Consider the following 27,200-nt stretch of genomic DNA (forward strand, 5'->3'; position numbering starts at 1 on the left):
TGGCTGAAAATTCCACTTCCTTCCTCCTCATTCTCCCACACACCTCTTCTTTCTTCACTATAATCCTATCTATCCTACTCCGACACTTTCCCCTTCTAAATGTATAATTTCTCTCCCCACTTTCCTCCCCCACATCTTTCAGACCTCCCCCAATCACTTTCTCCAAAAACATCCCATCGTATCCCACTGTTCTTGCCTTTGCCCCACTATCCTGCACCTTTCTTATCGTATTAAAATCCCCCCCCCCCACACACACACACACTAATTGTCTTCCCGTATATAAATACGGCCTAATTTTCTTCACCAAGTCCCTCCTTTCTTTTTTCCCTTGTGGCCCAAATGTATTGATCATCCTGGCCCTTCTTCCCCTTATCTGCACATCTATCACTATACACCTCCCTATCCCCAATTCTACTATTCTCTCTACTTCTACCCTCTGGGTTTTAAACACTGCTACTCCACCATACTCCTCCCTAGCTATCGTCCACACCGATGTTCCCCATTTCCATTCCCTTTTCGCCCTATTCATTCCCTGTACCGTTGTCACCCTTGTCTCTTGTAGCAATATGCAATCTACCTTCTCCTTCCCCAGACTTTCGTAAACTATTGCCCTCGCATTCTCAGTCCTAATATTTATTTATTTATATTAATTTATATACCGTGTCTTATTGCAACTGCAAAACAGAACGGTTTACATATGTATAAAAACAATTAGTGTATACAAATAAACAAACATAGGAATTCCATTCATGACAGGAAAGCACAACAAACCAGAATAAACTATATAATAAAATCAGTACAAATTAAAAATCTAATATACAGTTAAGCTACCCCTTTTTTCTTTTTGACCTTATCTCATTATGCTAAGTTCTGTTCTACGTAGCTTATAAAGAAAAAGGTTTTCAAAAGTTTTCGGTAATGGAGATAAGACTTCTCTAATCTGATCTCCTTTGGAAGGCCATTCCAAAGGGAGGGTGACAAATAGAAAAAAGCCGATCTCCGTGTAGATTCCCATCTAGCCTTAGCAAGAGGGGGAATAACTAACCTGTTATCTGTTAGGGATCTAAGAGTTCGCATAGCGGTGTAGGGAATTGTTAAATTCGACAAGTAGCTAGGATTTAATGTGTAAAAGGCTTTGTGGGTCAGAACAAGAGCCTTAAACTTTACTCTTGCTTCGACCGGGAGCCAGTGCAGATGATGCAGTAAAGGTGTTTCTCTGTCATCCCTCCGGGCCCTGCAGATCATACGTGCTGCTGTATTTTGAATTCTTTGTAATCGCTTTAAGTTTGCTTGAGTAATCCCAGCATATACAATGTTACAGTAGTCTAAACGTGAAGTAATATATGCAGATGTCAGTGTTTTGAGAGAGTCCTTACTTACTGAATTTCTAACTGACCGAAGCCGCCTCAGATGAAAAAAAGATTTTTTCACTACATCGGATACTTGTTCCTCAAAAGTCAATGCGGAATCAATAATGACCCCGAGATATCTAAAGGACTTAACTGTTGGAATATTCTGACCAAATAGCATAGGTACCACAGGGGGATATGTGCCTTGCCCTACTATCCAAGATGTTATAGTCTTATCCGGGTTCAGTACCAGCTGATATGTTGTCAACCAGTCTGCTACTTTATCCAAGCATATTTGAATGGGTGTAAGATCTATGTTCGATGGTCTAACATAATGGATAAGCAGAAAATCATCTGCATATGAATAAAAACTGATACCCATTGTTTGAATGAGGAGCGCCAGGGGACTGATGTATAGGTTGAACAGTAGTGGAGATAAAACCGAGTCCTGAGGAACTCCACATGGTAGGTTGTATGATGTAGAACAAGATTGCTGCTGAACTACTTTAAATGAACGATCCGTGAGAAAGGATATAAACCATTTCATAGTTGTCCCTGAAATACCAATCGCACTCAATCTATCAAGAAGTAAGTTATGATTAATTAGATCAAAGGCTGCAGACAAATCTAATGAAACAACCAGGGCAATATAACCGAGCTGTAATTTAGCATGGATTTCACTTAGCAGTGAAGTCAGAATAGTCTCTGTACTGTGACCCTTCCTAAAACCAGATTGTCTGGGATGTAACACATTTTTTGAATCTACATAAGTTTGCAACTGTCTAAACACTATTGTCTCTATAACTTTGGATAGAAAAGGAAGATTAGAGACTGGTCTATAGTTAGTAGGTAATAAGGGGTCCAATGAAGATTTCTTTAGACTAGGTTTTACTAGCGCTTCTTTCAAAATAGTGGGGACTATCCCATCAGAAAGGCTGAACATGACAATTGAGTACATAAACTGTTGGACTTCTAGCGTATGTTTTTTCAACCATGCAGAAGGTATACTGGCCACATTTATGGTTGCCACCATCCACGGATCTCCTGTATCCATTTTTATTGTTTCCTCATTTTCTGTCTTTCCTTCCTTCTTTCCTCCCCCTCTCTTCAGTACCCATCCCTCTGAACATCCCCCCCAACCCCAGTTCTTCCCCAAATATCCATACAAGTTCCTCTCCTCCCTCCTCCTCCCTTCTCCCCTTCCCCCTTATCCATCTCTCCCTCCGCATTCTCACCCCTACCTCCATTTCCTCCTCTCTCTGTGCCTCCTTCTCACTCTCCTTCTCCTCCTCATCCTGTATTCTCCCCCCCATTACCTCCATCTCCTCCTCTCTCTGTGCCTCCTCCTCACCCTGTATTCCCCCTCCCAAAACTTTGCTTTCTCTTTCTACCTCTGTTCCACCTCCCTTCCCCCCTTCCAACACCTCACCTTCCTTTTCCCTCCCTTCTCCTTTCCTTCTCCTCTTCCCTTTGTCTTCTCCTCCTTCTCTCTTCCTTCTTCCCTTACCCTTCCACTTCTCCTCCTATTAGACCTCACCTTTTCCCATCCATCTTCCTCCTCCCCTCCTTCCCCTCTTCTTCCCTTCTGTCTTCCTCTTTATCCCCTTCTCTCTGCTCCCCCCTTTCTCCGTCTTCCTCCCCCTCCTCATCCCCTCGATAATGTGCTGCTCTTGGGCACCTACTAAACGGATGCCCCATCACTCCAAATAAATTACACCTGATGTCTTTGCACTGCCCGGTCTCATGTTCTCTACTTCCATATCTTGCACACTGCCTTATGGGGCACATCATTGAATAATGTCTGAAGGATCCACATTTGAAACATTGATGCGGCTGTCCCCTATAAAAACACTGTACTCTATCCCTCCCTAGATATGCCGCAGGTGGTCTATGCAGTGTCACTTCTCCCCTCTTGTTCAGTCGCATTTCTCCGTTTCACCTCTTGTCCTCTCCCATCTCTTTTCCCCACCCTCTCTACCCCACCTCCCTTCCCCACCCTGTCCAGCATCCCGCCCCCACTCCTCGCTCGCCCCTCCTCCCACTTGTGCAAAAGTCCTTCTCCCCCCCCCCCCCCCGTCCCACCCCTATCCCTCTCCTTTCCTCCTCCCCCTTGCCATCCTTCTGTTTGAGACCTCACCATCCCCTCCGGATTACTGCCCCCTCCATTCCCACTCTCCTTCCCTTGTCCACACACCTCCCCCTCCCCCACATTCCCCCGCTTTTTTATATCCCATCCCCTCTCTCCACTCCCCCCCCCTCAGTCAATTCAATGTCTGTGCTGTGAATCTCACTCTGTTCTCTCTCTGCCTCTCTTCTTAATTGTGCAGCGAAATTGCATTCCCTTCTCTTCTTCTGCTCTCTGTCATCATTCTGTTCCATCACCGTTTGTGCACTACTTTCCTTTCCGCTTTCACTCATCTCTTTTAAACTTTCTCCACCCTTCTTATCTCTGCTGTCACCACATTGCCTCTGGACTTGTATTTGGCTTTTCCTCCCTTTAGCCTCTCTCCTCCTTCATTCTGTACACTGTCCTTGTTGGCAGCATCTTGCTGTACACTATGCTGTCCTCTTTCTTCGATCTGTCTCTGCTATCAAACTCTGGGCTCTTTTCTTCTGACCTCACTGCTCTTGCCAGCTCTGGGCATTTGCATTCTCCCTCTGGGCACTCCTCCCTCTCCAGTGACTGCTGTCCCTTTAACACTTTTGCACTGAATCCTTGCTCCACCTCTTGCTCAGCCAAGGTAGCCACCCTCAGACTCTGACTGCTTGCTCCCTCCCTCTCATTCCATCCAGCTGTGTTTCCTCTCCCAACCTCTCTCCTCCAGCCACCTCCCAAATCTCCAACTGCTCTCCTCCAAGTTCTGGGTAAAGTTGTCTTTTAATTATTTTCCTTTCTTTTTTTTGTAAACTGTTCCTGTTGTTGCTGAACTTTTATTATGTGTGCTGAAACACCACCAAATAAACTGCATTCACTCTGCTCCTGGCTCTCTGTTTTTACTAGACACCAATTGTGAGAGCTGGCTCTGAGCAAATTGTGTTTCTTCCACCTCTTCCACACTATATGTTTCTTTCTGCTGCCATCTCTCTCTATTAGCAAATATCTCCCGTAGAGGATTATTTCCTTTTTTCTTTAAAGCTTCCAATTTTTCTCTCCTCCGCTGCAGCTGCTTTTCTAATAAAGCCACTTCTCTTTGCTGTCTCTCTTTCTTTCCCATGCTGCTAGCAAGTTTTACCATTACTCCTACCAACTTCACTCTTTTCCTCACTATTTCTTCTTCCTGCTCCAACTTTTGAATTTGTTTTAAATCATCCAGCACCTCTTCCACTGTGATTTCTCTCTCTCTGCCCCATGCTTCCCAGTCTCCTTCTTCCTGCTCCTCACTACTCCCATATATTATTTCCTCTGAACTGAGCACTGGTTCCTGAGCCTCTTCACCTTCCTTAGTCCCCAATCTCCCTGGTTCTTCACCTTGTTCTCTCCCTGTGCCTTGCATTGCACTGAGCCAAGGGCTTTCCCTTGGTAATCTCTGGTTCCTGGGTCTTTTTGGCTCTTTCCTTTTAATAAACTTTGCTTTTGGGCCTCTTCACCCTCTCTGAACCACCTTCTCCCTGACTCTTCATCCTGTTTTCCCCCTCTGCTGTTCACTGCACCAGGGCAGGGGCTTTTCCCTTGAGAGTCTATGGTTCCAGGATCTTCCTGGCCCTTACCTTTCGCTTGTCCATGCTGTCTTCCTCTTGCCACCTTCTCACCTCCTTCCATCTTTCTGGCTCCTGCTTCCCTTCTCTCTGGAGCCTCTCCTGGGCCCCCACTGACCTGGAGCCTCTGGCCTTGCTCCATGCTTCAGGCCTCAGCTAGGCCTTGGAGCCTGGTCCTCAATTACTCCGAGGCCCAGGCCCCTGCTCTGCTCTTGGACTCAACTGGGCCCTCTGGTCCTTGTAGCCTTCCTCCAGCACAACCGCCCCCTCCAACAGCCCAGTTCCAACTGAGCTAGAATTACCGCAGCTGCTGGCACCTGACTTGCCCTCCAGTGGATCCTCGTTAAAGGATTTAAAGTGTACTCATTCCAATTACAGGGCCTCGAAAGAGTCCTGTATTGTTATTTTTCGTCACTACCTCCTCGAGTCGGGAGTGGGTAATTTGCACGCCTGCTGCCTTCCTTGGATGTGGTAGCCGTTTCTCAGGCTCCCTCTCCGGAATCGAACCCTGATGCCCTGTTACCCATGGTCACCATGGTAGGCGTGGAAAGTACCATCGAAAGTTGATAGGGCAGACATCCGAATGTATCATCGCCGTCACAGGGACGTGCGATCGGCCCGAGGTTATCTAGTCACCAAAGCAGCCCGGGGGGGGGGGGGGGGGGCAGCCCTCAGATTGTTTTTTTTTTTTTTTTTTTTTTTTTTTTTAAATATTTTTTATTATTATTGCACAAAGACAGAAACAATCAATTGTGAACAAAATCCACTCAACTTCAAGTCTGTAACAAAACAATACAGTAACACAGAAATGTCCTTCTCTTCACCATTCTGATCTTCATATCTTTTCTCCCCCATTTATACCCTCCCCCTCCCATCTCCCTGCCCTCCCTTCCCCAAAGGTTGCTCCTACCCTATTACATGCAGACCCCTTTAAGTACCCATTGCTGGGCCCGGTGGTGAGAGTATTTTGAGTGCTCTCCCCCAGATGTCTCTATATTGGCGGTTCCTCCATGAAGCCGAAAGTCTAAGTGATAAGTTTACCCAATTGGCCATTTCAACCATACAATTTTTCCACACATCTAAGTGTGGTGGCTCAACATCTACCCATGCCTTCAGCACACACTTCTTAAGCAACATCATTGCCAGTAATACAAATTTGCAGTGAGCCGCCCCCAATTTTTGTTCTCTAAGTGACTCTCCACATCCCATTAATATACTTGAGTACTTCCACTCCACCGGGCGTTGCAATATATCTTCCACTAACCCTAACGCTCCGGCCCACAACGTATGAAGTGCCGGGCATTCCATAAATGAGTGTAAAAAAGTTCCTGCATTTGTCTGGCATTTATTACACCTATCATCCCCACATTCCCAGCTGCTTCCCTTTTACTTTGGTGATGTGAACCCTGTTAAGAATTCGGTATTGTATATCCTTTAGTGCTGCATTTGGAGTCAGCTTGCCCAGGTTTCGAAATATTGTACCCAGTCGCTCTACTGTAACTTCTTCTACTACATCCCTACTCCATTCCTCTGCTAATTGTACCATATGGGGCGCTTTCTGATATTCTCTCATCACCCGATACCACCCTGCCATTTTGTTACACAAAGGTGTCATCCGCAAAAATGTGTGATCTAATTGTGTGAAACGGTTAAGACTTTTACTCCTCCGCTCCTCACTCAAAATGTAGTCTCGCGCCTGTAAATATGCAAAAAATTGGGAGCGAGGGATCTGCAATTCGTGTCTGACCATGTCAAAAGTTGGGAAACCATCCTCCCCTTCCTTCCTAAATTGTCCTATGAATCTACACCCTTTATCCCGCCAACTCTGAAACACTGATCTCCCCATCCCAGCTGGAAATGCCATATTCCCTACCAGCGGCAAAAAGGGACTAGTTCCCCTCGTTGCTCCCCCAGCTCAATTCCACCCACACTGGGGCATGGTCAGACACATCTGGCACTCCAATCTCCGCTCGCAAGGCAGCCATGCTCACTGAGTGTGAAACCAGTAAATAATCCAGCCTCGAATGCACTCCATGGGGATGAGAAAGAAAAGTATAATCCGCTTCCTCTAAATGTTGATGACGCCATATATCTACAAGCTCTAACTCCCGCATCACCAGATTGACTCCCTTGTCATCATGATCTCTTCCCACTTTTCTAGGGGGCTTACAGTCAATGGAGGGATCACTGGTGATATTAAAGTCTCCCCCCACAATTAAATAATAGTCATCAAACATTATCAATTTGGCTACCAATGTTGTAAAAAATCTGTGAGAGTAAACATTAGGTGCGTAAACATTACAAAGCACCACCTTCCTTCCCTGTAGCAGCCCCACCACTATGATGAATCTCCCTTCTGGGTCTTGATATATTTTATGCATGTCAAAAGCTAGTGTTTTCCTAAGCAATATAGCTACTCCTCGTTGTCTCCCATTGTATGAAGCAAAGAATACCTCCCCAACCCAGTCCCTCTTCAATTTGAGATGTTCTAACCTGCTTAAATGGGTTTCCTGTATCATAGCTATATCAGCTTTTTGCCTCTTGAGTGCTTGTAATATTCTGGTCCGTTTCACCGGAAAATGCACGCCATCAACATTTAGCGTCACTATTTTAAGATTAGCCATGAATTATATCAACTAGCCAAGCAAAGCAAATTAATTTGTCTGTTGCATCCTGCGTGCCTCCCAGCTGCACGCTCAGGATCTCTCTCTTTTCCCGTGATCTCTGGAACCGCCTAACATCTGGGGTCTGCCCCCTGTACTGCTGTATATTTTGTTTTATGAAGAATTGCAACCTGTGTGCCCTCTGCCCACTCCCTCCCTCCCATATCCTATTTCTCCGCGATGTTCCCTCTCCTTCCTCCTCTTTCCCCTCCCACCCCCCCTAAAGAGACTACTCCTCCTTTGGCCTCCCTTCTTTATCCTCCCTCCCCCCCTCCTCTCCCCTCCCTTCCTTCTCCATTCTGCCTATTACATACATCATAGACTATTGTCCCAACATCCACACCCACAACCACACATACCCTCTCTTCCCTAGTACCATTACCAACTCTTCGGTTCCCCTCCCGCCTCCCTACCCCCACAAAAACAAACCCTCATCTCTGACACACTCTTAACTAATCCCCCTCTTCCCTCCCTCCCTTCAGCTCTTAGTCTGAAATTTCAACAGTTCACTTATATCATGACACTTCCCCAATTTACATAAATTCTAGAACAATAAGGAACAATATGAAAAGAGTTAACCGGTGCATACATCATGTCTGAAGCATTCCAGGCATGGGACATCTAACACTACACAGTCTCGCTGCTTCAACCTGCACGCCGGAGTCAGTTACAGCTGCACACTCTCTGGCGGTCTCTCCTCAAGTGCCACATCCACTGTTCAATATCCATTCCATCTTCCGGCGCTCAGATGACTCCAGCTGCTTAGCTGCCACAATCCCACTCTTCTACTCCATTACGCAGCCCACACAGTCTCTTCTCCTCCACTGCTCTCGAACAGGTCAAATGTCCCATGCCTTCCCAATCCAAATGTGCGCCATATGCACTATCCACTAAGTTTATCTCACAGGCGCTCCACATAGTTTGCCAGGTCTTTAGGGTCAGTGAAGAACAACACTTTATTGTCCTGCACAATTCTCACTTTGGCTGGGAACAACAAGGCAAATTTCACCCCCTTATCAAAGAGCTGCTTGCAGTGCTGTCCCATCTTTTGCCTCTGTTCAGAGACCGCTGCAGAGTAATCCTGGAAGAGCATCAACTTGTGGCCCTCATATTCCAAGCTCTTCTTCTTTCTAAAAGCCTGCATTAATGTCTCTTTCTCTGCATAATTCAATATCTTTGCAATCACTGTTCGGGGCCTCTGTTCTCCTTCCCGCAGCACTCCTATTCGATGGACTCGCTCAATCTTTAAATCACACTCTGACCTGGATAAATTCAGCTGCTCTGGTAGCCATTTCTCCACCAGCTGCCTTAAATCTCTATCTTTAACCGTCTCAGGGAGACCCACAAGTCGCAGGTTGCTCCTCCTGCTTCTATTTTCTTGTTCGTCTACTTGCTGGATGAGCCGCAAGCATTTTTGTTCTAGCGCGGCAATGCGCGCTTCCGCATTCTCCATCTTGTCTTCTTGCCGCGACACTCTCTCTTCAGCCTGCTGCAATCGCGCGCTCTGCCGCTCCACCGATTCGCGGATTTGCTCCACCGAGGCTTGGAATTTAGAGAGCTTTTCCTCCAAGATAGCAGTGACCTGCTGAATCAGTCCCTGCATCCCTTCTACCGGTAGGGCAGCCACCCCCGCGGTATCTTTCGTCGCCGCCATCTTAGGGCTTCCTTCCATGACACGCGGTTTTTGCAGACGCTGAGCCTTTGCTGGCATACCCGCCACACACCTTCGTGACTGGGTTCTCAACCACCGCGGTGTGATCTCCTGGGTTTCCGCCACCATTTCAATATTTTTCTGTGCCAGCAGACGAGGGTCTTTGCGGTTTAATTTTTAAGATTAAAGAAGGCCGGAGCGGAGCCGATCTTCGGACGTCCGCTCAGCAGCGCTGCATCACGTGACCCCCCCCCCCCCCTCAGATTGGTTTTGGTCTGATAAATGCACGCATCGCGGGAGTTCAGCGCTCATTGGCATGTATTAGCTCTAGAATTACCACAGTTATCCAAGTAACCAATGGAACGATCAACCATAACTGATTTAATGAGCAATTCGCAGTTTCACTGTACCGGCCGTGTGTACTTACATGTGCATGGCTTAATCTTTGAGACAAGCATATGTTACTGGCAGGATTAACCAGGTAGCCACTGCATTGCGGAACCGGACGCACCCCGGAGGGTGAGCCGGACCAGCGGTGGGGGCCACACCTCCGCTCCACAGCAGAAGGGAAGGGCCTCAACGCAGCTGGTGGGAATGAGAAGTCACGCGAGGTCCACATGAAGGAACCTCACGCAGAGAGAGACATGCCACTGGAAGCCAGAGGAATCCACGAGAGGAGGGGGTGGACACTCAGCCAAAACACTTCTCGCAGCCCCCCCTCACACACACACAAGCTAGGTAACCAGTGCGGAGACTGCTGGACACCTCGGCCTTACCAAAGACAGCAGGCTCCCATTGGAGAGAGCCCTCCCGAGAGGACCCGAAGAGGTAGGGAGAAACCACACTGCCTGAACACTGGACTGGCCGGCCCGCATGGGCGCTCCCCGTTCAGGTCTGAAGTGCCAAATCAATCAGTGGATGGAAGAGAGGAAAAGGAGACGAGCAGAAAAAAAAATCACCCTTACCTGGACAAGAGAGAGAGACAGAGAGAGGCGGGTGCACATCTCTGCCCTGTCGAAACGAAAAGTCAGGGCTCCCACTCGGAAGGGGGCATCCCGGGCTTTCGGTCCGACCTCCTGGAACAGATCCAACCCTCATTCGGACTTCCAGGGAGCGCTCACCGGCACCCCCCTGTGGACACACACGAGGGGTAGGTAGGTCCCTCTCGGGGAGCCCGGGGATTGCTCTCCGGGGCAGGCAGGCTTTCGGGACCTTCTCTTCCCTTCCCGGCGACTTCCTTGCGGGGTCGTTCTCTCTCTGGCCCCGGAGCGCCCTATGGCAGCAGCAGCCAGCGTGCTGTGGGCAAAAGGGAGGCCCATGCCAGATTGGGACCCTGGTTCCCCGAACTCCCCTTCGTGCACTGGTGGTGAGTTCCACCCCTAGCCTGGCTTCCCTCCGCAGCTAGGTCCAACAGCAGGGGGGGCAATGCCCCTCTGGACTAGCCCCGTGGAGGTGTCTCTGAGCCAGGGCGGGCTTCTCAGTTGACTTGTCCCGGTTGTGGAAACTGGCAAGACAATAATCCGGAAAAACCTCTCCGTCCCGTCAAAACGAAAAGTCAGGGTCCCCCCCTCGGGAAGGGAGAGACTCAGCTTTTCTGTCCAACCCTGTGGAACTGCTGCCCGGCTGCAGGGAAGCAAATCTGACTCCATTCCGATTTCCATTCCGGTGGTATTGCACCCGGCCCACACTTTGCTGAAATTTTTAAAAGAGCCTTCTAGCGTGCAGGGGATGAGCCCCGTCCTCTGCGTGTGTGGCAACCCAGAGTACACGAGAGAGAGAGAGAGAGCAGGAGAAAGACGGTGCACCTCTCCGCCCCATCGAAATGAAAAGTCAGGGCTACCACTTCTGGAGGGGGCATCCCAGGCTTTCGGTCCGACCTCCTGGAACAAATCCGGCCCTCGTTCGGCCTTCCGGGAAGTGCTCACCGGCACCCCCCTGTGGACACACACGAGGGGTAGGTAGGTCCCTCTTGGGGAGCCCGAGGATGGCTCTCCGAGGGCAGGCAGGCTTTCGGGACCTTCTCTCCCCTTCCCGGCAACTTCCTTGCGGGGCCGTTCTTTCTCTGGCCCCGAAGCGCCCTATGGCAGCAGCAGCCGGCGTGCTGTGGGCAAAAGGGAGGCCCGTGCCGGATCGGGACCCCGGCTCCCCGAGCTCCCCTTCGGGTGCCGGTTGCGAGTTCCACCCCTAGCTGGGCTTCCGGCATGCCCTCCGCAGCTAGGTCCAATGGCTGGGGGTGGGGGCAGCGATGCCCCTCTGGACGAGCCCCGTGGAGGTGTCTCTGAGTCCGGGCAGGTTTCTCAGTCGAGGCGTCCCGGTCGTGGAAACCGGCAACACAGTAATCCAGAGAAACCTCGGGAGGGGAGAGACTCAGCTTTTCTGTCCAACCCTGTGGAACTGCTGCCCGACTGCAGGGAAGCAAATCTGACTGCATTCCGACTTTCACGGCGGGCTTCCTCTGGTGGCCGCCGGCGGTATCGCGCCCGGCCCACACTTTTAAGAGTCAGTCTTAAATACAAATTCTATCTGGTATTCTCACAAATGGCTTAACAGGCCCTGTTACTACCGGTTCCCTCTTCTTTCATAAGACAGAACTAGAGCATCAGGTAAAAAAGGTCTTCCACTCTAACCCACATGGCTTTAGACCACTGCCTGTTTCTTTTAAGAGTCAGTCTTTTTTTGTTTCGTTTTTTTATTTATTGATGTTTAAAATTTTACAAGTTTACAATCTTGAACATGAAAATCAGGAAGGAAAATGTATTACAGGAAATTAGAATCTCCAAAATAACAAATGAATTTAATTCCTTGTCTTAGACCACAATTATAAGGGAGAAACAATCACATATACTCAGAGGACAAGTAGCCGGAAATGGAGGAAGCTTAGCGCCGCTGCCGTGTGTTTCAGCGGGAGACTTTCCCACTTTAGCGGGAGTGCTGGAGATGACCCGCCAAAGCCGGAGTCTCCCGCCGAATGCGGGAGACAAGACAGACTGGGATATGGGGGTTTGCAAAGATTCTGTGAGGAGGAAGGGGACGATCATAGCAAACCCTGGGAATGGATACTGGACAGTGATACTGAGGGAGGGCGTTAAATACTGGACCAGCACTTCCCCCTTGGACCCAACCCTCCTTGAGTGTGAGACCCCGGGCAGTGGGGATTTTCCTGGACTATGAGGCAAGAAAGGTCTCATTTTACAATGCAGATAATAAATCTCATCTCTTCACCAACACCTTCACTGAGAAACTCCAGCCTTATTTTAGTCCTTATATCAATAAAGCAGGTACAAATGCAGGGGCTCTGAGAATCTGCCCAGTGCCTGACTGGGAATGAGAGAGTTGGGCTCAGGGGTGTGAGATATTATCTGAGAGTTAGTTTTTTAGATCTCAATAAGAAGAATCAGAGACTGCTTCTTGTGAGCTGTGCTGTTCAGGATCATTATATACAACTAGTAAAAAAAGCCCGTTTCTGTTTGAAAGGAAACGGGCGCTAGCAAGGTTTTCCTCTGAGTGTGCATGTTTGAGAGAGTGACTGTGTGAGAGAGGCTTCTGTTCCTGCTGCTGTGCATTCCCCATGTTTTCCTGATTCGCTGCTCCCTGTATCGTGGCTCCGCCCCTCTCCCTTCTACTGGCCAATCTGGTGTGGGTTGTGTGATGTCACTATTATCTACTCCAACATGATCCACGGTTCCAGGTAGCCTCAGAATGTTGGAGGTGAGAATTATTATATAGGATATGCAATGTAATTTTCTAGATTTAGACTAGGACTGTAAAGAAAACGTACTGTTAAACCAATAAAGTTAAAAAAAATTAATGATAATAAAATAAATTTAGAGAATTCAGAACAAAATGAATGAAGTTTCATTAATAGCTGCAGAGATGGGATTAGAGCCTGTGAATGTGAGCAGGGGTTTCGGTGACACAGTAAGAGTGACAGAGGTGGGAGTAAAGTCTGTGAATATGATGGGGGAGGGGGATCTAGGTGATACAGAGAGAGAGAGATGGAATTTGAGCCTGCGAATGTGAAGAGGGGTCTCAGTGACACTGTGAGAGGGACACGGGTGGGATTAGAGCCTGCGATTGTGATGAATCCTTACGCCAATGAAAAATCATGAATTACTACTACTACTACTATTTAGCATTTCTATAGCGCTACAAGGCATACACAGCGCTGCACAAACATAGAAGAAAGACAGTCCCTGCTCAAAGAGCTTACAATCTAACAATGTTCTCCCTCCTAGTTTCTGAAGAACAGGGGAGCTTTCTTGTCTCCTAAGATTATCAATAGAAATCAAACAAAATAAAACATGGAAAAGAAAATAAGATGATACCTTTTTTATTGGACATAATACATTTCTTGATTAGCTTTTGAAGGTTGCCCTTCTTCGTCAGATCGGAAATAAGCAAATGTGCTAGCTGACAGTGTATATAAGTGAAAACATTCAAGCATTACTACGACAATCTGACAGGGTGGGAGGATGGGGGTGGGTAGGAGGTATGCATGGGGACATCAAAGCATATCATTGATATTCTAACAGGATGGGTGTGGATAGTTGAGGGGTGGGGTGATCAACAGAGAAATACAGCTTTATGGTTTATAATGGGCTAGGAACCCCAGATCCTTGTTAAGTCCTTTCTGTTGGGTGTTAAAATATTCAATCATTCTGACTTCAAAGGTCTTATGTTCTTGTATGGTTTTAAAGTTACCTTTCAGGATTCTCACTGTGAAGTCACTGGTACAGTGTCCTGGTCCTGTAAAATGCTGACCAACAGGGGTGGGAGCCCTACTGGCACCAGTACTGTTCCTGTGATGTCTATGTAAATTGAATCTTGTCTTAAGCATCTGGCCTGTTTCTCCAATATAGCATCCTTCGTTACATTTTTTACACTGAATGATATATACCACATTGGAAGATGAGCAAGTGAAAGATTCCTTTATGTTGAATATCTTTCCTCAAAACACCCAGGGAGAATCTGCTACAGTACAAGGAGAAAAAAATCCACAGACAGAATCCCCCTTGTAGTGACGTACAATCCAGAGCTGGAAAAACTGAGGAAAATCATAAGAGATCTACAACCTATACTCCAGGAGGATGAATTACTGAAAGAGATATTCCCATCCCCACCAGTACTGGCCTTCCGACAGCCACCCAACATAAAACACAAGCTAATCAGAAGTAAACTTCCATCACAGACTGAAAAGGAACAGAAGGGCACACTTCCCTGTAATTTATCCAGTTGCAAACTATGCCAAAATATTTCACAGGACCCCACAGTCATCTACAAAGGAAAGATATTCAACATAAAGGAATCTTTCACTTGCTCATCTTTCAATGTGGTATATATCATTCAGTGTGAAAAATGTAACGAAGGATGCTATATTGGAGAAACAGGCCAGATGCTTAAGACAAGATTCAATTTACATAGACATCACATGAACAATACTGGTGCCAGTAGGGCTCCCACCCCTGTTGGTCAGCATTTTACAGGACCAGGACACTGTACCAGTGACTTCACAGTGAGAATCCTGAAAGGTAACTTTAAAACCATACAAGAACGTAAGATCTTTGAAGTCAGAATGATTGAATATTTTAACACCCAACAGAAAGGACTTAACAAGGATCTGGGGCTCCTAGCCCATTATAAACCATAAAGCTGTATTTCTCTGTTGATCACCCCACCCCTCACCTATCCACACCCATCCTGTTAGAATATCAATGATATGCTTTGATGTCCCCATGCATACCTCCTACCCACCCCCATCCTCCCACCCTGTCAGACTGTCATAGTAATGCTTGAATGTTTTCACTTATATACACTGTCAGCTAACACATTTGCTTATTTCCGATCTGACGAAGAAGGGCAACCTTCGAAAGCTAATCAAGAAATGTATTAAGTTATGTCCAATAAAAAAAGGTATCATCTTATTTTCTTTTCCATGTTTTATTTTGTTTGATTTCTATTGATAACCTTAAGAGTGAACTAACACGGCTACCACACTTGTCTCCTAAGAAAAACATGGTCTTGTGGTTTTGCACATCAGAGACTCAATACCTCACTCCCAGTGCCCAGATCGCCCGTTTCCACATTCTCTGGGAAAAACCTACTGTACCTGAATGTAACTCACCTTGAACAACAACTGGAAAGACATGAACTACATACAAAGTCACTTAACCCTCCATTGCCCCATGTAAGCCGCATTGAGCCTGCCATGAGTGGGAAAGCGCGGGGTACAATGTAACAAAAAAATAAATAAATAAACAAAGATATAGTAAGAAAATAGCACTCTCTCAACAGTTTGGGGTTGCCTCCAAAAATGTAGGGACTCTTTTACTAAGCTGAATTAAGCTGCTAACGTGGGTTTTACCGAGCATTAGACAGTGTGAATCAGTACTAACCTTTAACACATCTTGAAAACAGCAGGCACTGCAAAATCCCAGGCCGGCAGCTTAACATGATGTGGGGGAGAGGGTCAGGGCAGAGCAGAGGCATGGTTATCAGTGACAGCTAGCATGTGGTACAGTACTGTGTTCTAGATGTTATGATACATACAATTTCAGGGTTAGCGTGCAAGAAAAATCCCTAGAAGAAATGCGCTAAGGCCACTTTTTACTAAAGCTTAGTAAAAGGACACCAAAGAGATTATGAAAAAAAAACCCCAAAAATCAAGGGCCTTCTGTGCAGGAAAGAAACCCCTGGACAACTGAAACATAGAGGCCCTTTTACGAAGCGGCAGTAAGCCCAATGCAGGCTTACCGCTCGCTAAAAAGGGAAGTACCACTGGGTTACCGCAGCAGCCCAGCGATAGTTCCCCCCCCCCCCCAGCGCGTGATTTCCAATGCTGCAAAATATTTTTAATTTTTGTAGCGCTGGTGCTTTCCCATTAGTAATTGAGTTACCGCCGGGTTAGCCTGGGAGTCCTTACCACCACATCAATCACGGGACATCGGGGGGGGGGGGGGAGGAAGGGAAGGGCAGGGCAGAGCAGAATTGATGAACATGGATGGAATAGGAGGACAGTAGAGGAGAGAATCACAGGATACAGATGGGAGGGCAGGGAAGAGGAGAATCGCTGGACATGGAGGGGAGGGCAGGGGAGAGAAAAAAAAAAGCTTACACAACAGCCTTCCTAGGGCCCATTTCATTGTTGAGGAAACAAGCATGGTTCCACTAGTATTCTATAATTACACGCACAATTGAAAACCACGCCCCATCCACCCTGAAACATGCATGACCCTCCCATTTCCACACCCCGTGCCTAAATTTATGTGCCATAAATACCTATTAAATCTAATTAGTGCCAATAACTGCTTGTTAAAAGCTAGTTCTTGGCACCGATTGCCTCATGGTTCAATTAAATTGCGCATGTCCATTGGGACCCGCAATCAATTTTGTGCACACAGTTTTTGGCGACTTTGATAGAATTAAGGTAACCATGGTAAGGTAGTGCATAAATTTATATCTCCTCAGAATTCTGTGAAAAAATGGTATGAAAATGCCAGAGACTTATTTTTGTTGTTGTTAAGGGAACAAAATGATCTTTCATTTGTTCCTGCTGTCCACTCAGTTGAAATCTTTGTTTGCCCCCAAATCCCTTACCTTGCATTTATTATACCATGTTATCAGCATTACAATTATAGGTTTGAACTTCTGGCTAAAAGTAGAAACAAGGAAGTGAACGTCATACATGAGAGATATCTAGTGTTTTTAAATAGATTGCAGTTTCTGGTTAACAGGAGAAATAGGGAAGTGATTTTCATACACATGCCTTTTTAAGGGGGCCTTTTACTAAGTAGAGAATGACACGGGGATGGGGACCCGCAGTAACCGTGGGAATGGGGACGGGGACAAACTCTGTACCCATGTCATTTTCTACTTTGAAACCTATTAATGAACTGGACTGTTATTTATGTTTGAGTGATGCAGACAACAATATTTTGATTTTTTGGGAAAACAAGCAAACATGCTGGCCACAACTAGCAAAATTTGCATGGGGGATCCTGTACATTCCTGCTACCAGCACATTTTCTAAGAAGACATCTTCTATTGTAGAAAGGATTGTGGAAGACAGGAGAGCTAGACTGAATCCTGAGATTGTTGATGACTTATTCATCCACAGATTAAAAAATCATAACAGTGCTTCATAGGGCATATTTGTCCCCACTGGGGCATACAGAATAGGTTGTATTTTGTACCCCTGGACATTTTAACAGGGTGGATTAGGATTCCTTGGGGTACTAGAAATTAGCTGGGGTTGGAAGGGTAGAGGGTGGTGGTGAAGAAGGTTATTATAGCTGCTTGCTGCTATTATTGTTTTCTAGTTGTAATTTATACACAACGGTTGCACAGCATATTGTTCCTTTTTATACTTTAATAAAAGATTCAAATATAAAATCATAATTGTTCGAGGCTTCTGTAGATCAGGACAGAGTTCATGGGGACAGAACCTGCGGGGACAGGGCGGGGACTGAGACAGAACCTGTGGGGATGAGGTGGGAACAGAGACAGAACCCGCGGGGATAGGGACAAACTTTATCCCCATGTCATTCTCTATTACTAAGTTGTGGTAAGCGCTATCGCATGATTACTGCAGTTTAAAATCATGTACCATGGGGAATCCTGTGGTAAGAAAATAAGCATTGCCATACTGAGGCAGACTGAAGGTCCATCAAGCCCAGTATCCTGTTTCTAACAGTGGCCAATCCACTGGCAAGATCCCAGAACAGTTATGCAGTGGATTTTCCCAAGTCCATCTTAATAATGGCTTATGGACTTTTCTTTTAGGAAATTTTTCAAACCTTTTTTAAATCCTGTTAATCTAACTGCTTTTTATTACATTCTCTGGCAACTAATTCCAGAGTTTTAATTACACGTTGAGTGAAGAAATATTTTCTCTGATTTGTTTTAAATTACTACTTTGCAGCTTCATTGCGTACCCTCTAGTCCTAGTATTTTTGGAAAGAGTAAACAAGTGATTCACATCTACCCTTTCCACTCCACTCGGTATTTTACAAACCCAGGGCCGTGCCAACACGGTAAGCGAGGTAAGCATGGCAGGGGGGCGCTTCCCTCTGGGGGGCGCCGCCGCACCATGCTCACCTCGCTCGCCCTCCCGCTCCCATTGTTCAACTGCCCGCCCTCTTCTCTCCCCCCCCCCCCCCGACATCCCTTTTCTTTTTTTTTCCTTTTAAATTTACCTCCGTGGCGGTTCCGGCAGCGCAGGGTCAGTGAAGGAGGCGGCGCTCCCGACGTTGCTAGCCTTCCCTTCGCTGTGTTCCGCCTTCTTCCGACGTCATTTCCTTGACATCAGAAGAAGGCGGAACACAGTGAAGGGAAGGCTAGAGACGTCGGGAGCGCAGCGCCGCCTCCTTCACTAATGCTGCACTGCCAGAACCGCCACGGAGGTAAATTTTAAAAGAAAAAAAAAGAAAAGGGATGTTGGGGGCAGAGAAGAGGGCGGGCAGTTGAACAATGGGAGCGGGAGGGCAGGGGAGAGACGAGAGCATGGATGCGAGGGGGGGTCATGGAAGGGAGAGAGGGGAATTGCTGGAAAAGGATGAATGGGGGGGGCAGAGGAGCATGGATGGGCATGGATTGGGAGGGCAGGTCTCAGGGAGAGAGAGGAATTGCTGGAAAAGGATGAATGGCGGGGGCAGGGGACAGAGGAGCATGGATGGGCATGGATTGGGAGGGCAGGGCTCAGGGAGAGAGGGGAATTGCTGGAAAAGGATGAATGGAGGGGGCAGGGGACAGAGGAGCATGGATTGGGAGGGCAGGGCTCAGGGAGAGAGGGGAATTGCTGGAAAAGGATGAATGGAGGGGGCAGGGGACAGAGGAGCATGGATTGGGAGGGCAGGGCTCAGGGAGAGAGGGGAATTGCTGGAAAAGGATGAATGGAGGGGGCAGGAGACAGAGGAGCATGGATTGGGAGGGCAGGGCTCAGGGAGAGAGAGGAACTGCTGGAAAAGGATGAATGGAGGGGGCAGGGGACAGAGGAGCATGGATTGGGAGGGCAGGGCTCGGAGAGAGGGGAATTGCTGGAAAAGGATGAATGGAGGGGGCAGGGGACAGAGGAGCATGGATGGGCATGGATTGGGAGGGCAGGGCTCAGGGAGAGAGGGGAATTGCTGGAAAAGGATGAATGGAGGGGGCAGGGGACAGAGGAGCATGGATGGGCATGGATTGGGAGGGCAGGGCGAGAGGGGAATTGCTGGAAAAGGATGAATGGAGGGGGCAGGGGACAGAGGAGCATGGATTGGGAGGGCAGGGCTCAGGGAGAGAGGGGAATTGCTGGAAAAGGATGAATGGAGGGGGCAGGGGACAGAGGAGCATGGATTGGGAGGGCAGGGCTCAGGGAGAGAGGGGAATTGCTGGAAAAGGATAAATGGAGGGGGCAGGGCTCAGGGAGAGAGGAGAAATTGCTGGACATAGAGGAGAGGGAAGAAAGATGAAGGAGATGAAATGAGGGAAAGGAAGAGAGGAGAAAAACTGCACATGGATGAAGAAAATAGGCAGAAGCTGAGGACCAGAAATGAAGAAGAAAGGAGGAAAGGAAAGAAATAAATGGAAAGGAAGCCCTGGAAACGGAGTTAAGAGGACAGATTGCAGCAGAATCAGATACTGGGCCAGCATGATCAGAAAAAGAAAGTCACCAGACAACAAAGGTAGAAAAAAATCATTTTATTTTCATTTTAGTGTTTGGAATATGTCCACTTTGAGAATTTACATCTGCTATCTTATTTTGCAATGTATAGCAATTTGTTTCTAAGAATATTGCTGACAATTCCTGTCAGTGTGGCAAGTGGTGAGCGATCATTTTCACGGGGGGGGGGGGGGGGGGGGGGGGAGGGCCGCCGCCACCGCCAACTGATAGTCTGCAGGGGGGCACCAGAGACCCTAGGCACGGCCCTGTACAAACTTCTATCATATCTCCCTTCAGCTGTCTCTTCTCCAAGCCGAGGAGCCCTAGCTGCTTTAGCCTTTCCTCATAGGGAAGTTGTCCCATCCCCTTTATCATTTTCATCGCCCTTATCTGTACCTTTTCTAATTCCACTATGGGCCCTGTTTACTAAGCCGTGGTAAAAATTGGCCTGCGGTAGTATAGGCGCGTGTTTTAGGGGTGCGCTGGGCCAATTTTTACCACGTCTGCAAAAAAAGGGCTTTTTTTAATGGGACGGGAAAAGGGCATGCTGTAAAACTGAAACCAGCACACGCCTAAAACCGGCCTGAGCCCATTGATCTAGCGGTAGGGGCTCATGTGCTACAGATGCAGTGACTGATCGATTACTACTGCGTGTGGGAAGAAATAAATAAATCATCCATAAGAAAATTTGAGGTGCACTACAGGAATAACAATAAAAGATTGTTGTAACCATGTCGAATGACCAAATAAAAAGTCTTTAAGCAAACTACTCTGAATGGAATAACAAACAAGCAGCTTTGAATAATGTTCGATTATGCACAGGAAACAAAGATGTGAGCGCAAACAAAGAGTAATCCTATCAAAATTTAACCTAAAAATTAAGGGGCCCTTTTACTAAGCTGCGTAGACGCCCAGGCACGCCAATTTGGAACTACTTCCCGGCTACTGTGTGGCACGTGCGGTAATTTCATTTTTTACGTGCATCCACTACGCCTGCCAGAAAGTTTCCGGTGCGTGGTGCTATCCGGGCTGTAATCGGCAGTGTATGCACGCTGACGATTACCGCCCGGTTAACGCGTGAGACCTTACTGCTAAATCAATGGGTGGCGGTAAGATCTCAGGCCCAAAATGGACGCGCACCAATTTTTAAAATTTTGCCACATGTCCATTTTCAGCCCCAAAAAAGGCCTTTTTTTGCAGGTGCGCTAAAAAATGGACCTGCACGCATCCAATACATGCGTCTACACCAGCGCAGGCCATTTTTCAGCGCACCTTAGTAAAAGGACCCCTAAACAAGCAAATTTAATCTGCCCCAAACAGATTATCTCAAAGGGTGCCTGATGTAATGGGAGACAAACACCTCTGTTTACTAAACTGCGCCAGTGGCTGGTGCTGCGCTAATACAGTGTAGAGTTTGGATGCCGACAGCAGCCGCTAGTGTAACCAAGGGGTTAAAGGAAAGAGAAGGGGAAGGGAAAAGAGGGAAACAAAAAATAATAGTCTATGGGAAAATCAAAAGTAAAATGGGGTTGTACTTGTGCTGGCGAGCATTCTGCCGGTCAGCAAGGTAACTTGGAATGGGAAGCTAAGGAGGGGTTGCCTAGGAAACGGGAGCTTGTGACAGTTGAGTGGTGCTTATGGCTTTGAAGAAGAAGGTGTGTTGTGAGTGAGCTCTGAGAGAGAGTTGAGGATTTGAAGGCATTTGTAAGGGGAAAGTAGTATGGCTAAGGTAAAAGTGTGGGAATGAGAAAAGAGAAAGGAGGGTAATAGGGAAAGTGTGTACAGAAAGTCTGCCTGATGTAAAGTGGCTGTTGGATGATTGGTGAAGGGTAAAAGGAAAGGGATTGTTAGTGAAAAGGGGAGGGCTACAGATAAAGGGTGAATGAAAGAAAAAAACCCAGTCTTAGGTGCAAAGGAGGGAAAAAGGAGGCTGTGGGAGTTCTCCATATTAAATATTAAGGGAGAGCTGAAAAGAATGTTCACTGATTGAAAAGAGAGAGAGAGAATCTTGAGCAGAGTGAGTGACAGCCATGGGCGTAGACTGGGGGGGGCGAGGGGGGGCTTTGCCCCCCCAAACGACGACGACCCGCAGCGGCGAACGGGTGGCCGGCAGTAGTAAAGGCAGCAAGTAGCAGACAGGCTCGACTCCGCTTTCCTGCTCTCTCTGCGTCTCGCCCGAAAGGAAATGACATCAGAGGAAGGCGGGACGCAGAGAGAGCAGGAAAGCGGAGTCGAGCCTGTCTGCTACTTGCTGCCTTTACTACTGCCGGCCGCCCGTTCGCCGCTTCAACTTCGGTACCAGGGGCTGTTGGTAGCGGCGCTGCAGCGATTACAACAGTCTGCTTCGGACTTCCCTGCCACACGTCCCGCCTATGCGGAACAGGAAGTTGTACCAGAGGAGGCGGGACATGTAGCAGGGAAGGCCGAGGCAGACTGCTGTTATTGCTGGCTGGCTGCAGTGCCGCTACCGGCAGCGATCAATGCAAGTGAGTGAGGAGGAAGGAAAAAGGAGAGACGCTGGAACCGGGATGGGGGGGTGAGAAAAGGAGAAAAATGGAGGTACTGTTCAGCTGCACCTTTAGGAGGAGCGAGGTGATGGAACCATGTGGGTAGGGGTGAATGGAGGGCAGAAGGAGGATCTACAGGATGGAGGGAGAGAGGTGCAGGTCTGCTGTGCTGGATATTTTTTTTTGGGGGGGGGGATGATGAACAGAGAGGAAGAGGTGATGGATTGGGGGGGAGAAGGGATTGTTAGATGTGGATTTGCTGGTAGGAGGGAAGAAGGGAGAATGGATGGTAGGAGGAAGGGAAGAGAAAAGAGAGTGCCAGGGAGACAGAGAAGCGAGATTGTGGTCATTGAGGGAGCATAGAGATAGGGACACAAAGGGACAATGCTGGACAGAGGGGATAAGGGCATACAGGGACAATGCTGGGAGGGAAAAAGGGATATTGGAAGATGATGGACATAGGGTGAGTAAGAAGACAGGGGAGATGCTGGAAATGGGGAGGTAAGAAAATGATAGGGGGGTGTGCTAGACATTGTATGGGGATGGGGATATGCTGGACATAGGAGAAATAATGATATAATGGAGAAGCTGACATGGAAGGGAAGGGGACATGGAGGGATGCTGGATTGAAGTAAGGGAAGGAGGATATGCTGGACAGAAGAGGGTGAGAGAAAGAGAATATACTGGTCAGAGGAGTGAAAATAGGGAGAGAGGGTGCTGTATAGAAAGGAGGAAATAGAAAGAGAGGGTGCTGGAAGAGGGGAGAATTAACAAAAAACACAGGAATAACAGGATGAAGGTTGGGGTGAGGGACACGTTGAGGGCAGATACTGAAACTCGAGGAAGGGTAGAGACAGGGCTACTGCATAAAGAAGGCACTGCATAAAACAGAAGACACTAGGACCAAAGCGAATAGAAAAACTAAATGATGAGACAACAAAGGTAGAAAAAAGTATTTTATTCAGAATTTATTAATTGGAATATGTCAGCTTTTGGAAATGTGCATCTGTGATATTTTGCATGTAAGTTTCAATTTTTCTGGTATTGCTGCATGCTGAGTCTGTCCTTGGAATTAGTGCTGTTATGGTTTAGTAAGAATATGAGTGTGTTTTTGTACAAGTTTGTGTATAGCGTTTTGCAGTGGAGAGATTGTGTGTTGGCCTTACTGAGGTGGCACCAAAACATCAGAAAGGGTGTAGAGCCTAAATCACGACACACTACCTCTTGAAGGATCTACATATAGAGCCTATGCATTTCTAAGGTCAACACTGGTATGGTATGGGAAAGGGGGGCGGGAAATACTACTGGAGATGAAGAGGGAGTGCTGGGTAAGGAGGAAAGAAGGAAGGAAGGGAGGGAGAAAGAGCTGGCTTGATATCTCATACATATTCATTATGGTTATTCCCCCAAAAAGCCAGCTCTTTTTCCCTTCCTTCCTCCATATTTGCATATTCATTTGCATATGTATATATGCAAATGAATATGCTAATAAGCTCCGCCCCATCCCTTGCCCCCCCAAATAAAACAGTCAAACTACGCCTATGGTGACAGCTAAGCACCGCAGCACCCAGAATAGAGAATTGCAGTACAACTTAGGTGTTAGAAGGGAATATCTACTTAATTTTATTTGGATTAGAGAAGTTGGCCACAGTCTTGCAACACTGTTTAATATCCCTTGAAGGTTGCTGGCAATTTTCAGGGAGAGAGGGTCTTGCTTCCAATTATTTTAGTTTTAAGAGAGAGGTGTAAGGAGAAGAACGGAAGAAGAGAAAATACCTCGATGATCCGGGCCCCAACGCAAAAAATGTATTGCAACTTTCAACATCAAACCAACAGCTAAGTGACAGAAATCCCTAAAGGAGAAAAGAGACAGAGAAAGAAAAAAATCTTACCTGAAAGTTGGTCTGAGTATTGGTGGCTCCTGGAAAGGTGTAACCTGTAATGTTTACTAAGTTATATTGTGAAGTGTGGTGTTCTGTGTAGAAACATGATACAGTTAGTTATTGATACAGTTTAGAAACACAAAAGGGGGAAAACCCTATTACTTGTTGCATGCAACTAAATTTACAATTAAATGTTTTTTATTTAACTGAAAAGGAGTCTATTGTGTTTCTGCCCAAAATCAGGGGAAATCCCTACAAATAGATTATTTTTCCTCTCATGTCCTTTGAGGGCACGAGACGTGGTTAGTATATTTGTTCTCCTTCCACTTCTGGGAGCTGGGTTCAGAGCCACGACTACATAGAAAGGCAAACAGAACCCAGCGTTTACCACACATTTCAATCAGAAGTGAGGGGGTGATACACTAGCGCAGCTTGGTAAACGTCTCAAGGCGTGTCGGTGAAAGAAGCCAGTTTGAAGTGTGGTTTCATCCCATTGCAAAGCCATTTCCTCTCCTTATCAGTTCCCTTTCTGAAACCACAGGGGGGATAACTAGAGAACAGTAAGCCGAGAAGAGCCCAGAGTGAATGAAGAGATTAAACTGAGAAGAGTCCCAGAATGAAGGAGTCTAAAGCCACGGAGAATGTGTATATGAACAACTTTGAGCTCAAGAAAGTCAAGACCAACAACGAGAAGGTGAAGAAGCCCATGGGACAAGTAGGTAAGCAACAGCTGCTGCATCTCTGGTCATTGCCCATGGTTTCCCCCTCTATGCTATTGTGTTTCCTTAATAGCCCCTCCCCCAGCACTTCTAATTATTAGGAGATTCTGACCCAACAGCAGGAGCTCAGGCTCCAATCGCCAGGGGCAGGGCAGAGAGTGATATCATTGAAGGCGATGCTACTTTATTGGATAGACTGTCTTTTTTACTTTGTGGGGCAGATACTACTATTACTACTTAACATTTCTAAAGCGCTACTAGGGTTACACAGCGCTGTACAATTTAACATGGAAGGACAGTCCCTGCTCAAGGAGCTTACAATCTAAAAGACAGGTGTAAATCTAGAATAACTTCCACGGCTCTCTCCGCCTTGGCTTGAGCTTCTCTCTTTCACACAATCCAAAAGTCAAACACCAAATTCCCTTCAAGATTCACAGTTTTTAATTTAGAGACCGCTGACATAATCCTCTCAGCAGTCCATAATATAGCTTACAGTTCACTTTAGAGTTCTCCAGGAGAAGAAAAAAGGCTTTCAGTCCTTTTTCTTTATCAGCACAGTTCAAGTCTCTTTAAGCATAGTCCATAGCAAAAGAAATCAGGCAAGAAAAAGAAAAATCACCTCCTCTCTGAATACTTTCTCTCTCAAGAGTACTGCAGGCTGGGCAGCTCACCTCCCTCTTCACAGCTACTTCACTCTGTGTCCGACCACTGCCGCTTCTTTATACTTGCAAACTTTGGTCATTTGTATCCTCATAGTCCATGGGTACTTGCTCCTCCAAACTGTTCTCCACTATAGGTAAATCAGGTCCCTCTTCAATGGCTTCCATCCAATCAGGGGCATCTCCACCCTTCTCACTCAATTTCTCCCTCTCATCAGCTGGCCTGCACCTTCTCTCTCTCCTTCTCCCCAGGTGGGTGGAATCTTATATTGATTTCTTAACCATGGAAACGGAGTTTTAGCATGGCTGCTCCCCCTACTGTCCACCCTCTGGTATAGCTGTTTTTCCCCCGTTTCCTTCCCTTCCCGCCAATGGAAGGATTCCATGTCGGGGTTTCTAGGTTGCCTTTCCTTCCCTCTCCCTCCTGGCATTGTGGGTAGGATAGTTCTATAACCCCTAGATCTGCAGCGTGCCTAAGTTGCCCTTCCTCACTACAACTTCAATATCCTAATCCTAAAGGAGTTATTTATAGATCTGCTTTTGATGGTCTGTTTTCATTTTGGTCCGTGAAATGGTGGAATTCCTTACCTTTGAATATTAGAACATTAAGTCAGATGAAATGCTTTAAGAAAGCTCTTAAAACACATCTTTTCCAATCGTTTAGTAAGTAATGGAGTGTATTTTAAAATTTTGTAGTTCACAAAAAATGCCTTGCATTTTTATCTTATTGTAAACCACTGTGAGCTCCTGTGGGATCTTGCAGGTTGTGATCTCTCGAGGCGGTGGCTGAAGTCTCCAGGAGTGGCAGAGGGTCCTCTTCTCAGTTGTAATACCAAGAGGGGGAGGTGGGATCTTCTAGAAGCAGCAATCTGTCCTTCTCTAGATGCCTGTTTCCTCTCACAAACACACAATTCAGTCCCAAAAGAGCCCAAGGGATGCACAGGGGGGATTTCCTGGGAGCTAACCCCTCTCGTCCAGGTAGTCTTTTGATTACCCAATAAGAAAAAAAAAACAAATTCTCAAATCCAGATCCCAGAGAGTAATATCTCACAGTTCCTCATTTTCTTGTCGCAGGTAGCCCTTAGCTATATCCCTTAGGTCTCTTGTAGTATCTCACCCAATTCCCCCCCCCCCCCCCCCCCCCCCCCGCTTTTAAGCAGTTCAACCAATTTATCTTGGTAGATTCAGAAGTTCACAAAAATAAATAAATAAATAAAAACATTATTTGCAATTCATCAGTTCAAAAAAATATATTATTAGCAACCTTTTTCTTTTAAGTCTCCAGTTAACACAAGTAGCCCTTTTATAATAAGGGTTGGCAACACACCTTCCACTACACAGTATCTGTTCACCTGTGTCCTCCCACGCTGCCTTACTTGCTGGAGTTCTGCTCTGTACTTTCCCACTCCATAACTGTAGGCTCTGCTGTGGGTTCCC

At 46.9% G+C, this 27,200-nt stretch overlaps 2 protein-coding genes across 7 annotated transcripts in view; both read left to right on the forward strand.

Moving 5' to 3' along the window:
• LOC115466322 (CD209 antigen-like protein B) overlaps nucleotides 1-27,200 on the forward strand; it is a 351,731-nt gene that overhangs the window by 229,869 nt on the left and 94,662 nt on the right. The window lies entirely within an intron of this gene.
• The window catches only part of LOC115466323 (C-type lectin lectoxin-Thr1-like), a 52,698-nt gene continuing 29,651 nt past the window's right edge, over nucleotides 4,154-27,200 (forward strand). Inside the window, exons 1-2 of the mRNA XM_030197500.1 lie at nucleotides 4,154-4,214; nucleotides 24,927-25,104. Coding sequence (XP_030053360.1) covers nucleotides 25,002-25,104 — 103 coding nt within the window. The 5' untranslated portion in view covers nucleotides 4,154-4,214; nucleotides 24,927-25,001. The remainder of the gene's footprint in view (nucleotides 4,215-24,926; nucleotides 25,105-27,200) is intronic.

This window comes from Microcaecilia unicolor, chromosome 3, assembly GCF_901765095.1.
Source record: "Microcaecilia unicolor chromosome 3, aMicUni1.1, whole genome shotgun sequence".
NCBI classification, from domain to species: domain Eukaryota; kingdom Metazoa; phylum Chordata; class Amphibia; order Gymnophiona; family Siphonopidae; genus Microcaecilia; species Microcaecilia unicolor.